Consider the following 14,149-nt stretch of genomic DNA (forward strand, 5'->3'; position numbering starts at 1 on the left):
AGTGGGGTCCTGGGCTGGCGGCTCCTGGCAGGGCGGGCACAGGCCTCCCCCGGAAAGCAGCCGCCGCCTGGCAGCCCGCTCGTCTGGGGCCTCTGTCGCCCCTGGACAGGAGAAGGGGGTGATCTCGTGCCACGTGGGAGGAACTTCAGAGAGCCGCCCGTGGGTGCTGGTCGTTGTTCACCAGGGCCCGGGGAGGGGCGGCTGTGCACAGGGGATGGGTTCACCCTGCCCTCGGCAAGGTCCATGGCGTGTGGGAGGAGGACGGCCCGGAGGCGTCCCTGCCCCAGCCTGGCACCTGTGAACATGCCGTGAGAAGGCACTCACTGCAGGTGGTGTCCTGGGCCATCCAGGGCGGCCTGCGGGGCCCCCTGAGCCCTTAGGGGCAGAGAGCTCGCTCTGGCTAGAGACAGGAGCTGTGACAAAGGAGGGGACACCTGATGTCCTACCAGTGCTGGCTTCACAGGCGCAGGGGCTGCTGGGCTGGTCGATTAAGTTATTAAGTGACCGATTACAGGTCGATTTCCTTTAATTAGGAAGTAACACAGTGGTGTCCCAAGATGGGCGTGTGGGACAAGAGAGGTGAAAGGGTTTTCCTAAGGAAATCGGCAGCTCTGGAACGTCAGAGCCCAGCTCCGGGTCTGAAACCCTTGTGATCTGCGCGCAGTCCCCGCACCTGCTCTGGCACAGACCGACCCAGTGCTCCTAAGGCCGGTCCCCATGCTGCCCAGGGCGCCCTCCCCCCGCTGCCCCATCGTCCACCCCTCCCCCGATCCCGGGGTCATCCCCCTCCCCCCTGCCTGGGTCACGTGCCACGTTGCCCCCCTCCCCCACTGCCCAAGACACACGGCCCCTCCTCCTTTAGCTCCTCTGTATTTTTGAAACCCTGTGTGTGACCAGGGTTCCCATGTGGGGTTTGGAGCTGCTGTACCATGTGGGGAGGGCATGAGCCCCCGTAAAGTCTGGGGAGAGAACGGGCAGTGTGGGGGACGGTGGCTGTAAGGCTTGATGTCTGCCAGGTGAATTCTGACTCTCCTGTACGATGAGTGGTCTCAGGCATGCTGCGTGTGCGTGCGTGTGTGCGTGCGTGGGGTGTGAGCTCACGCGCAGCCGTGTATGGGCGATTGCCCGCGTGGGCTGCACACGTGGGGGTGTGAACAGAAGGTTGTGTGCGTGCAGGTGGGCGTTACTTAGGTAAGAGCGCACGTGTGTGCACGTGTGTAGGTATGGGAGTGTGTGTGCAGAATGTAGGTTACTGTGCATGCGCGTAGCATCCACAACGCGTGGGTGTGTGTGCACGTGTGTGCATGGGGGGTAGTGTATGTACACGGAGTGTGGATCTGGGGTTTGTACACACGCGTGCTCGTATGTGCGCACGTATGGGTTTAGGGATGTGTGTCTGGGTGTGTGCGTGTGTCTTGTATAGGTGGGTGTTGGGTGTGAGCTGGGTGTGCACATGTGCACGGGTGCGTGTACCCAGGGGCCTGTATGTGGCGTGTGCACGTCCGAGGGGGCGGGTGTGCATGAGGCAGGTGTGTGTTCTTGTACATCGTGTGCGCATGAGTGTACATGGGCGTGTGTTCACGTGCAAGATGCATATGCACAGAGTATGCATTGCCCGGGCGGGGAGCGTGGGGGTGTGAGCGTGGGGGGCTGTCTCCTGGGTGCGGGTGCGCGTGTCTGGACAGCCACCAGCATGGAGCAGTCTCGCGGCTGGAAGCGGTTGGGGGCTTCTGACCCGGAGTGGTTTCCTTGCACACGGTCCTTTGTCCCCTCTTGGAGCAGAGGGTGAGAAGGCCCCAGAGTGCTGCCTGCAGGAAGGAGCTCGGTGACACGGCTGTCCTGTCCCCGCCTGGGGAGAGGCAGCGCTGCTGGCTGAGTCCTGAACGCAGAAGCACCTGTTCCGGGGCCGGAGCCTTCCAGAAGATTGGAGGCCTGAAGCGTCCCGCTCTCTCGTCCAGCTCCTTCTTGTCCCACACTCCCGGCACCGCCCGACCAGGGACACGACATCACCCTGTGGGGAAGGAGGCAGGAACTCCGTCCCCAGCACGGGGTCTGAGGCTGGACCACGGGGCCCCCGTCTCAGTGGGGGCTGTCGTTCTCCAGTGCCGGGGTGCCTGGGGGTGGGGGGTGAGCTCAAGGCACCCCCCCCCCCCAGCTGCCACTCCCCACCCACAGGGCGGCTGTCCTGCTGGGAGGGGGCTCCGGTGGAGGCCGGTCCCCTCGGGAAGCGCGGCACACGGGCTCTGGACTGAAGGATGCCCAGCTCGGGTTCCCCACGCTCGTTCCCTCCGACAGAGGTTTCTGTTTGCAGATGTTGGCCGGGTCCCGTGAAGATGTTCCCAGAAGGGAAAGGGTCCCCACCTTCTGCCTTTGTCCTCGCGGCCTGGGCAGGGCAGGCTTGTACACGAGACCCCTCACTGACCGCAAAGTGCCACACCAGTTCCTTTCCACAGCCCGGAGGGTTTTACCCAACACACGTATAGTTTGTGAACATCGCTTTTCACTTCCCAGGCTGCTCTGGGTCAGCCGGGAGGTCCGGACAAAGCAATGCCTGTGTCTCCGAGGCTGTGTGTTCTCATCCCCCCACCCGGCTCTCGGGTATTCGCCAGGACTCGCTGTTGCTCTCGGTACTTTCTGGAAGGCTGTGAAGACTGGGCCCGGGCAGCCGGGGCTGTCAGGTCGTTGGTCTCAGGGAGGCCCGTGTGTGCTTCGGTCCGTCAGAACCAGGGAACCGTGGCGGCATCTGAGGGCATGTGCCCGTGCCAGTGCGTGAGCGCAAACCCTGAACATCCGTTCCCGTGGCCTCTGGCTGGTTTCCAGAACGTATCTGTACTCTCTGCCCTTTATCCAAGTGGTGAGTGCCCGGCACGGTTTCTGCGGTTTCTGGCCCTCCCGCAGCGCCGTGCCGAGCAGGACGTGCTCCGGGGGTGGCTCCCCAGGGCCCCGGGTGGCGGGCGGGTGTCAGCGTGGAGCACCAGCGTGGCCGTGCACCCGCGAGCCCCACAGGCGTCTCATCGGCAGCTGGGCCTCGCGACGAGAGAGAGGGGTTCTTCATGAAGATGCTTGTTAGCGTTCTCCACGGACTGACACAACTTCAGTCCTAACGGATTGGAACTTAATGCCGTCGCTTTGCTGGAAAAGGTGCTGATATTTGGACGTTTACAGACTCTCCAGTCCTTCTCCACGAAGGCACAGCTCGCATAGCACCTTCCCCGGGGCCACCACAGCAGTGACCGGCCGTGGGCGGTGGTCGAGAGGCAGTGTGCCGCTCGCCCCGGGGTTGGCGGGGGGGAGCAGGCAGAGGGACCGCGGGGGGCCCTCCAGCCCCACCCCGGGCTGTGTGATGGCACCCGCCACCCCCACCAGACCCGGGGCAGCGCCCGGCCCGACGAAGTCCCATCCTGCCGGACGGTGCGTCCGCGGGTCTATAAACACTCCTCCGACAGGAGAGCGGAGCTGAAACCACATCCGTGGGCCGCCGGCTCTTTGCCGTGGGAGGGGCCGCCCACGTGCACGACTGGGGACGTCACAGGTCGGTCCTTCGGAGCCCCTGGGGTGCCACATTGTGCAGACGTCCCAGATGTTGGCAGGTGTGAGACGGCGTGTCCCTTGCCGCGTGGCTTCAGGGCCACGGAGCAGAGCACCGTGTACCGTGGCACACTGCCAGGCACGTGGGGCTGATACCAGTTCTCCAAACTCCTGGGTTCTGCTTGAAAGCTTGAATTTTCTCACTGGCAAAAATTCTCTTGGAAGTTTTCCTGGAGAGGAAAACTGGCTCGTTTCGTGGCCTCTTGAGAAAACTCCCGTCTGAGTGACAACAGTCTTTCCGCCTTTCTCGCAAAAAAAAAAAAAAAAAAAAGAAAAAAGCCGTTCCATGACAGTGATCTGAAACAGCCACGTGGCAGGAAGCTGTCTGTCCCATCTCGTCCCGCCGCATCTCGAAACATCCCGCCTCGCGGTCTGGAGAGCCGGCAGAGTAACCACGCGTGGTTCTCGGCGTGGGGCCGCTGCACAGAAGCCACACTGAGAAGCGCCTCCCTCACGTCAGCGAAACGTCAGCACCATGAGAAGGCCGGATGGCATCTTAGGGCGATCGTGAAGGCAGTTTTACCTTACAGACGCTCCCCGGAGGGTCTCGGGGACCCCCGGGGCCCACACGCCACCCCCTAAGGACAAGCCAGAAACCAGGAGTAGCCCAAGTGCCCACCGGTGGCGGGACGGATCCTTGCTACTGAAGCAAAGCTCCGCACGACAGCGACTGGCTCCGGACCGCTCTCTGCACACAAATCTCCAGTCGTGGCGCGCGTGAGGCCGGACGCCAGGCGTGGTACAGGACCCGGAGACGTGACTAGTTGGCGTTGCTGGGGTCACGACCCGTGACTTTGCAGGCAGTGGCCGGAGGGCCGGCAGGGCTCCCCCCAAATGAGGGGACACGTGGGGACGTGTGGGCCCTTCCCAGTGCGGGTGACACTTTAATATAAAGCTGATTGAGAGAACAGGAAAACGTGGCCTGGGTCTGCCCCTGAGACGTTTGCAAAGTGATTTACTTTTTCGGAGGAAGCAGTGGGAAGAAACACGACCATACCTTCCCGGAGGCCAACTCCCCACGGCCGGCCGGAAGGAGAGGTTTTTCCTGAAGGAGTTAATTACAGAATAAGATCAAATTGTAGCTTTAAAAAAAAAAAAGAAAAAAGAAACGTATGTAACCGAGCTAAACTCACCGCTTCAGGCCAGCGGAGGGGTTGTCTATCTTAACGGATGCACTTAATTTTAAATTAAGGATAAAGATGCTCTTTCCAGACTTCTTCCTGGGCCAGATTTAAAGCTTAACCACCTGTAGATTCTCATCCATAATGATCTGTGTGACGTTGTGCAGTTGGGACAAGGAGGTGGCATCTGCCAGTCCTGGCGGCTGGGAAGGAGCCAGGACGTCTGTCTGTCCAGCGGGTCTCTGGGCCCAGTTTGGATGTGGTCCACGGAGATGCGCGGGGTGGGCACCGGCAGGCCCCGTGGCCTCCAGACCCGAGTCAGGCCTGTACCTTGACCATCAGGCTTCTGGACGTGTGCCTGCCCTGAGCCAGTGGCTCCCGGCCTCACGGGGCCCCCCCACCCTTGGACCACAGAGGGGCCTCGGGCCCCAGCCCCTCAGGGAATTACCGCTTCCCTCGATTAAGGACTCAAAGCGGCAAATGCAGTTAAAACCTACACGAAGGAGAGAGGACCAGCCACTCCTGTGTCCTACTGGTCACAACGTCCTCGTGAAGAACCCAGACGCCAGCTGCCCCCCAGCCTCCTTGCCAGGACAAGCGTGGACGAGTGTGCTTCTGGCTGGGCCGGGGCCACGGACGAGCGACATCGCCTGGCACACGCCAGCCCGCCTGGGTGCCGGGGGGGGCTCGCCGAGGCCGGGTGGCGGGCTCTGTCCGGGAACATGCTGCCACCGAGCTGGGGGTCGGGGTCGACACGGATCTGCCCCGAGTTTCCAGGGGACAACATGCCGAGTTGCTGGACTAGAGCAAGCCCGCTGGCCAGGGGCAAAGGTCCGGGGTGGGGACAGCCGTGAGGGCAGCCGGTGGCTGTGGTGGCCCGGCTTAAATGCTGAGACAAAGTCCGGACGGAAGCTGGATGAATTTCACATGCTCAGACATGACCCTGGATGCTCAGCTACGCCCGATGCCACCGACGCTACAGGAAACCCCTTCGCAGACCCCTGACGGTCTTCGGGTCTCGTCTAGGGCTGCGCACAGCACCCACACACGTGGACACACCCCAGGGCCCAAGCCCAGTGTTTGCACCGCAGGCCCAGGTTTGTGCCAGGACACAAATCTGTCAGCGGGGCGCCTGTGCACGGTGGGACCTGACGAGTGGTCACGACTCACACGGCGGTGCTGGGATGAGCCCCAGAGAAGAGCCAGAAAGGCCCAGAGCGGCGGCGAAGCTCGCGCCTCGGCCCTAAAACGCATGCACCCAGAGGGGAGCCCCGGGCCCGACCCCACCGTGCTCGGGCAGGACCCGGCCACCAGAGTCCAATGTGACTATAGGGGAGTCCAAAGGAGAAAGAGGCTGGTCCCAAGAGGTGTCCTGCTCTTGGGGGCACTGCCCTCCTCCCCACAGCGCAGGGGCCGTACCCTGTGGCCCCTGACCCCTGAGAGGGGTCCCAGCCACTCCTGGGACCAGGGGCAGCAAGCCAGAATAGTGCCGGTGCTGGTCCAGATGGGCCGGGGGGGGGGGGGGGGCGGGGCGGGGCCCGGGCGGGGTCGGGTCCTTCCTCCGCTGCCTGACGCGCTGCCCAGACGGTGCACGGAGCACAGGGCTCCTGGCCCGATGCCGCCTGTCCGCGGCCTGAGCACCTCCAGAGCCGACAGTGACTAATTCGGTGCCGGCCGTGTGTACACACTTATCTGAAAGCAAACCGTGGCAGGGTGGGGACCAGGACCGACGCCCTGCCCTCGCCCCCACGGAGAGGCACAGCCGCGTATCTGTTGGCGGCGTGTGGTAGAGCTAACAATCGTCCACCTGTCCTCGAGGACTCGGCCTCCCTCCCTCCCTGCCCCTCGAGCTCCTTCCCTCAGGATGTGGGAAGCGGCCCCTTTGGCGCGGCTGGGCGGGCGGGTGGAGTCGCCGCGGGCCCCGAGCCGGACAACACGGCCGGGAGGGCACAAAGCCCGGCTGTGTCCGCCGGCCGAATCCGCGGGGCCGGCCGCGGGTGGGGACGCCAGGCTCAGGAGGAAACGGGAGGTACACCACAGCCAGACTGGCACGTTCCAGTACGTTCCACACACCATGGGGGCGGGGGTGCGCCCTCAGGGAGGCTGCAGGGATAGAAGCCCCTCCTGGGACCCCTGCCTGCCAAGTCGGCCCCGCCGTGTGAGCGATCGCAGACCCCCCAGCGCGTTACCAGAAGAAAAGGTGCAGACGCGCGCCCATCACGGCCAGTGCAGCGCACCAGCCCCAAGCGGATAAGGGCGTCCCCCAAACATTTGGTTTCAAAAATACCAGCTGTTACTGAAACTCCTGGAAAAGAGAAGGAAAGAAACAAAGCTACAGTCAAAGAAAAAGAAGTGGGCAGGAACCGTGCCAACACCCAGCTGTCGGGCGGAATGCTGGTGGCAGAGCCTGCCCAGGAGGGCTGCCGGGGGCGGCTGGTGGCTCGGACTGCCCGGCCCCTGCCCACGGGCACCACCGCCCCAGCCACTGGCTCTTCATTTGGGCGTGTTCCCGGACAGAGCCCGCCACCCGGCCTCGGCGAGCCCCCCCCCCCCCCCGGCACCCAGGCGGGCTGGCGTGTGCCAGGCGATGTCGCTCGTCCGTGGCCCCGGCCCAGCCAGGAGCACACTCGTCCACGCTTGTCCTGCCGAGGAGGCTGGGGGGCAGCTGGCGTCTGGGTTCTTCACGAGGACGTTGTGACCAGTAGGACACAGGAGTGGCTGGTCCTCTCTCCTTCGTGTAGGTTTTAACTGCATTTGCCGCTTTGAGTCCTTAATTGAGGGAAGTGGTAATTCCCTGAGGGGTGGGGGGCCCCGTGAGGCCGGGAGCCACTGGCTCAGGGCAGGCACACATCCAGAAGCCTGATGATCAAGGTACAGGCCTGACTCGGGTCTGGAGGCCACGGAGCAGAGGGAGAGGGGCCAGGGTCCTCCAAAGACCAGGGGCCACCTCGGGAGCAGCCCAGAAGGCCACCCGCGTCCCGCTCTCGGAGCTCAAAGCAACAGGAGAAGAAGCTGCGGGTGGTTTGGGATTCACCTGAACAACTGTTCCACGAGGGAGGGTCTGAGACCCTCCTGAAGGCGTGCGGACAGCCCACGCCGAGGAGACCCACACAGCACAGCCAGTCTGTCCACCGATGATTCAGTCCTTCCCGGACAGGACGCCCGCTGGGGGTGGGCTGGCCACTGTAGGGGCACCGAGGCGGCTGCACGGGGCTCACGGGCAGGACTGCCCCGGAGGGTTCTGGATGCAGGAGGCAGCAGAAGGACATGAGGGGCCGCAGCCGGGCGTCCCCAGGATGACCACGCGTGTCAGCTGGTGGCACCCCGCTGTTTGCCGCCCGAGGGCGTGTCGCCTGCCTGCGGGTGGGTCAGCGGTGGCGGCTCCGTCCCTGGGGGCTGAGCCAGGTCAGTGGGTGGGAAGGGGAGAACCGGGCATAGACTCATGCGTGACCACAGCGGTGACCCTGTGGCCCGGGCACCGGGCACCCTTGGAGACGCGGTGCCGTGCTGGAGCAGGTGTGGGGGCAGCGTGTGTGCCGCGTCGGGCCCCGGCTTCCGGGGGCATGACGGGCGTCTGGCGGGGATCCCACTGCGGTGAGGAGACGGCTGCTGGCCTCTGGGGCGCAGGTGGGGAAGGGGGCACGTCTCCCGGTGGGACGTGGGGCGGGGGCGTGGTTTTCCCTGTGTAGGTCTTCCGTGTACCCTAGGCCACGTACGGAGCCAAAACCACAGGTGAACAGGGGATTCCATTTCTGTAAAGGAAAGGCTTGTCCCAAGATCCCATTACAGCCAAGATTCCAGTGAGGACTGAAATTGCAAGTTTGGCCTTGTGTTCTGGAAACTTCTGACCGTGCATTCCTTCCCTGCATAGCGCTGGCCATCCCACGTGCACGGGCAGCCCACAGGGCCCTCCCCGGGGGACGCGGAGAACGGTGGGAGGAGGGGCCGGAGCCGGCGGCTGACTGGGTGCCTTTGTGTCCCCCCAGCTACCCGTACAGCGAGGACTCCGGCCAGGGCAGGCAGTACATGAACACGCGGTGCCCCGCGTGGTGTGACCGCGTCCTCATGTCTCCGTCCGCCAGGGAGCTGATTCTGAAGGTGAGTGCCAGAGCCGCCCCGGGACCAGCCACGCAGGGGAGACCCGGGACGAGTCCTGGCGTCAGACCCGGCGCTCAGGCCTCAGGGGCCTCTGCGACATCTCGTACCTTTCTGAACCCGAGACGGGCACACGTGGTCGTCAGCGCTTTAAAAAATCATCGTGGTCGATTGTATCCCGGGGAACTAAATGTGCTCTGGTCCACGAGAGAGCGCGTAGGCTGGAAAGCGTGGTGGAGACGTCCGCCGCTATTTTCCTGAGTTGTGAATCGCGAGCCTGATTCACATCTGGGCTCGATAGGGTGAAGACGGACGGGCGACATTCAGGAGGTGGCACACCGCACTGGGTGTTGGGACGTTTGGGCTTCCTGTGGCCTTCTGACTTTCCAGAATCTTCCGTGTCCACATTCCAATGCAAAAAGAGTGTTTTCGGAAGGATCCAGGCCTGCACTGGTTCTGTCCACCCGGTAGTGAAGAAGCCTCACCCTGGGGTGAGGTGGGCGCGCCGGGGTCCAGTGCTCAGTGTTCAGAGCAGACGGGGGCACATCTCAGGTGGGGGCCGTCCCCGGGACCGCTCGGCTGGGCCCTGGGTCCTCCCCCGGGGACGCGGAGCGCGCTGGGCCAACAGGGGTCACGGCCAGGAGGGCAGAGCCGCCCCACCACACACCTCCCCAGTGCCCCCTAACCCGCGGGCCCCCGCTGCCCTTTTCCTTGAGGGCCCAGCTCTCCACGTTCTTCCCCGAGCCCAGAGCGGCCTGGGCCCGTGGAGAGGAAGCCGGCTGGGGGACTGGGCTGGAGGCAGGGGCTTCCATGGGTCCACGGCAAGCCTGCCGTGGCGGGGCCTCGGCAGTCCTACCCCGGGCGGTGTGCAAGGCCCGCACCCGCTTATGGCCCCCTGGCCCCCGGGGCCCCTCCCCCACTGGCCTTCCTGGCTGATGCTGCAGGGGACGTGGGCCACAAGCGCACAGACCCGGGGCCTGCCCGGCGCCCGCCGTGGACGCAGCGGTGCCTGCCCTCTGGCGCTCGGGAGACGGCCGTGTGCGGTCGCGCGGGGGCCCACGGCATCGCATACCTGCCGGCCCTGAGCGCGTGGGGTGAGCTGGGCACGGGGCCGCAGCCAGCATGGGGCCCCCGGGGCCTCGGGGACAGACAAGGGACAAGCCGTCTACCAGGGAAAACAACCACGACCAAGGAAACCGCATTTGCAGTGAACTCTCGGGAGCCAGCTGCCGAGCGCCATCTCTGGTGCGCCGCCCGGGCTTGACGTGGCTCCGTGGAAGGGGCTTCCCGCTCTTCTGTGTTCCCTCACGTCTTCTCCGGGCTTTGGTGCCTCAGCCCTGGAGGGGGGGGGGCCGGAGCTGGAGGGGAGGGTCCCCCCCCCCCCCACAGACGTCCCCCCCGGCCCTCCCGGGGGGCTGCCCGGCGGCAGCGGGCCTTACAGCGGGAGCAGACGCGCACCACGAGCAGCCCCTCGGCCTCATCCATCATGCCACGCTCCGCCACCTCGTCATCATGTCCCGTTCTGCTTCCCCGGCCCTAAAACACGAAAGGTGGCGGGCTGGCGGCGCGGGCTGGGATCCGCGGGGATGATCGCGTTGCTGTAATTTGTTTATCTGTCTCGAGATTATGCGGTTGGAAGTCCACAATTTTATGCTGCCGTTGTAAATTACCGGGCCGCGTTTGATGAATGTCCCCTCCTTCCGCGAGGCCGCGCCGCCCCCGTGAAGGATGGGGCGTGCTCGCGCGCGCGGTGCCGGTTAGGTGTTCATACTTTCTGGCAGGCGACCACGCTGGAAAGTACATCTGACCTGAAGCCTCCTACTGCATTAAAGATAATTCAGTTTTAACTTTATAGTCTCACACGCTCCGGCTGCGGGTGTAAAATTCCGGCCCAGTCGGAGCTGACTGATGGCCGGCAGCGAACCCTCAGGGTCGCACCCAAAATACCGGCGGCCGCGGGCTGGCAGAGCCAGCGAGGAGGGAGGGGAGCCGGTGTGTGCGCAGCGCTTAATTAACGTGTGCAGAGTGCCCCGTGCAGCAGCGGGGGGTCAGTGGCGGCTGCGTCCTGTGAACCGAGTTCCGGGTTAATACAACAGGCTGTCAGAACAGATGTACACGGGGCATCCGGAGCCCGATAAGCTGCTCCAGTGCCGGGGGGCAGCCCGGGAAAAAAGCTCACGGCGGCACTAACTGCCGTTGAGCGAGGGCTCTGGCAGGGGCACGTGCCGCGGCCCCCGGCCCGACTCCCGTCCAGGAGCAGGGAGGGTCGGGGGCTCCCAGGGCTTCCAGAACGTTCTGCGTGCTGGCCGGCTTCTCCCTCTGAGGGGCCGGCCAGAGACCTGCATGCAGGGAGCTGGGCGGGGGCGGTAGCTGGCGCTCCCCAAGGAGGCCCCACCGTTCCTGCCTCCCACACGGTTCTCTCTGTTTGCTTCCCCAGTCGGAGAGCGAGGAGAAGGTTGTCACCTACGACCACATCGGGCCCAACGTCTGCATGGGAGACCACAAGGTGATGTGCCTTTGCTGCGGGGCGGGGCGCGGCCCGAGGGGCGGACGGTGGCGGGTGGCGGGCTGCGGGCGGCGGGCGGGGCCAGGCCCCTGCTTCTCCTCGGTCGGCCTCCACGGCACAGGCCACGTTTGGTCTGTTTATTTGCTTGTAATAAATACCAGAAGGTAGGCAGGCAGGCAGGCAGGCAGGTGGGTGGATTAAGAAGGCAGAACAAAATACAGAATTGTGCTATTTATACAAAAATACCGTCTACAGCCGATGATTTCTGAGGGTCGTTTTTCTAGCGTGCACTTGGGACTACTGTAGTGGCCTTCTCGTGCCGAGCCGCGGCCACAGTGCAGGTGGGGAGTGTGAGTGCTCTGTGGGCACGAGGAATTGCGTGCAGGGGCCACCTTGGTACAAGCGGACGGCCCTCACGCCAGGGCCCCGCAGGCTCACCGAGGGCGGTGCCGGCCCTGTCCCACCTTCAGCCAAATCAGACACTGGCGCTCGGTCCTGTCCGCAAGGCCTCCGGGCCGTGACCCCCGGCACCGGTCCTTCCCCGTGCTAGTTGGGGTTTATCCAGCGGTCTGTGGGTGAGCTTCTCCCCACCCGGAAGCGATCCCCGCTTGACAAAACACGAAGGCGCGTGGCCCCCGGCGTCCAGTCACCCGGCCCGGCTCCGGTTCTGGGTCAACTGGGCTCACGTTGGTGCCAGCGCACAAGCCCGGGGGCGCGGCTGGGGCGGTCGGGGGTCGGGGTGAGCTCGCGGCCGGGGTCCTGACGCCCTCTCTTCTCCGCTGCAGCCCGTGTTCCTGGCCTTCCGCATCGCGCCCGGGGCAGGTAAACCTCACGCCCATGTGCACAAGTGTTGTGTCGTGCAGTGACGTGTGGTAAATATGACTCCTTCCCTCGAGTTCACCTTTTCTCAGCTTTTCCCGGTGTGTTTGTTCCTTTAACAAATGACACATTCCGCGGCAGGGAAGCGATGGCAGCGACAGCAGAGGGCCCTTCGCGAGACCTCCCCGTAGCGCAAGGAGCAAGTGGAAGTCGCGTCCATGAAATCCGTACTCCTAACAGCTGCATCGACAAACCCGCCCGAGCGCCACCCGCTAGACGGCCGGCCCCACACTTCGCTTCAGCCTCCGGACCGTTCCGGAAAAGCCTCACATACCTCACTGTCTTGTCTGTTCGTGTGACATTGAGTAGAAATAGTGGGTTTTTGTAATAAGTCACCGTCCTGTTGCCAAAACTCTACAGACAGCAGAGGGAGTCTGTATTTCAGGCTCCAGGGTTTCAATTTTTAACAATTGTCAGCGTGGGAAGAGCGTCTCCGGCGTAGAAAGCCCACGGGCGTCACCCCCCTGCCAGCTGGAGGCGAGCCCGGGGTGGGCGGCGGGCGCGGGCTCTTTGCCGCCTCAGGCAGCGTGGCCGCTGTGCTCCGGCCCCCCCCCCCCCTTCCGTGTTATTTACTCTAACTGCCGTGTTACGTGGTTTTTGAATTACACTGCAGCTGCTTTCCATTTTTATATATATAAATATATATAAATATATACTTTTTAAAAATAATTTATAAACCTTACCAAAACTTATGCTAAATACACTTTCCAGTACGAATGCTCGAGAGTGTCCTATCAGCAGGTAGGAGTGGAGTCTAGCAGCTCAGTTTTGCGTAGATCACGCGGACGCATCCGAGAGTACGGCCGGCGGGGCGCGAACGTCGGCCACAGCACGTCTACACTTGCAGATTCTTACTCCTATGCCTTTTCTTCTGTGTAACATTAAGAACTGAATGTGAAGTTTGTAGCTAGCTCGGGTGTACCTTTTAAGAATTTTGTAACCTGTTTGTCTGTCTTTTGTTACTGTTCTATGGTGCCAAGTATCCTACGTAAAATGATAATATCATGGGAGGAATGAAAACCACAATATCTAGTCTGCTTCAGGTAGAAGTTGCTTCTAACATGGGCTGTATATAAAAAAACATTAACCGTAAGTTCCCTCGGCTGCTCAGCTACAACCAACCCACGTGATGGCCCTGCTGCAAACGTTCTCTCCTAGCACAAAGTACGGCATTAAAGGTCACTGCAGTGCCTGTGGATGAAACACAAACGTGGGTTTTATTGATTTGCTCTAGAACACTACGGAATGCCTGGACTGTGTGAAGGCCTCAGATGCTCGTCTTTAGGTGAATCACTACCCTTGCAAGTGATCGGGTGTCCTTGACCGCGCGCGTTGGGGGTCTGTGTCAGTGCTGTGGCCCCTCTGCTCTGTCCACGCGCCACACGGCAGTCCCGCCCCACGCCGTTCTGTCTCACGGGGTTTCAGTTGTTGGTCACTGTGGAGGCCTTTAGAAACGACCGCTCCCGGTTCCTAAGCAATAAAATTGATCCTGGTGAAAACAGTGCCGCGTCCGCTTTGTTTCTTCCTTCCCTCTCCCGCCTCCTTTGAAATGCTAAGTAGCGGAGGGCGAGCCTTTGTGGGCTGTTCCTTCCGATCCGGCCCCGCAGAGATCCTGGAATACCCTTCCGTGGACAGTGGTAGCTAATGGCAATTACCCCTCGGCCTTTGAAAAGGAGATTATAAAAACGCACTGCGTTCCGCGAAAGTTGAAAACTGGAAATTCCTCCGCTCTTAACTTGAGCTCAGAGAACAGTTCACTCGCAGAAATGAGGCAGATTTCGAGACCGAGCCATTAAAGAGAAAACCAGCCAGCGGCTCAAAGGAAATGTCTTTTGTAAAATGGTGCGGCCCCTGTGGCAGAGACCAACTTCAGCCTTTCACGTTTCTGTCTCACGTTTTAAAAAACGCCTTCCGGGAGAACAGTTGTCGGACTGTCATCACTCGTATTTAATTTTTAACT

At 62.6% G+C, this 14,149-nt stretch overlaps 1 protein-coding gene across 4 annotated transcripts in view; it reads left to right on the forward strand.

Moving 5' to 3' along the window:
- The window catches only part of INPP5A (inositol polyphosphate-5-phosphatase A), a 178,099-nt gene extending 164,409 nt beyond the window's left edge, over positions 1 to 13,690 (forward strand). For 2 of the 4 annotated variants that reach the window (XM_045439324.1, XM_045439320.1), the window contains 4 exons: positions 8,696 to 8,807; positions 11,242 to 11,310; positions 12,096 to 12,132; positions 12,271 to 13,690. In XM_045439324.1, coding sequence (XP_045295280.1) covers positions 8,696 to 8,807; positions 11,242 to 11,310; positions 12,096 to 12,132; positions 12,271 to 12,320 — 268 coding nt within the window. In that variant the 3' untranslated portion in view covers positions 12,321 to 13,690. Of the gene's footprint in view, positions 1 to 8,695; positions 8,808 to 9,105; positions 9,243 to 11,241; positions 11,311 to 12,095; positions 12,183 to 12,270 lie in introns of those variants that run through there. The other 2 variants (XM_045439321.1, XM_045439323.1) reach the window with 2 other exon arrangements.
- Positions 13,691 to 14,149: the final 459 nt, after the last annotated feature.

This window comes from Leopardus geoffroyi, chromosome D2 (genome assembly GCF_018350155.1).
Source record: "Leopardus geoffroyi isolate Oge1 chromosome D2, O.geoffroyi_Oge1_pat1.0, whole genome shotgun sequence".
NCBI classification, from domain to species: domain Eukaryota; kingdom Metazoa; phylum Chordata; class Mammalia; order Carnivora; family Felidae; genus Leopardus; species Leopardus geoffroyi.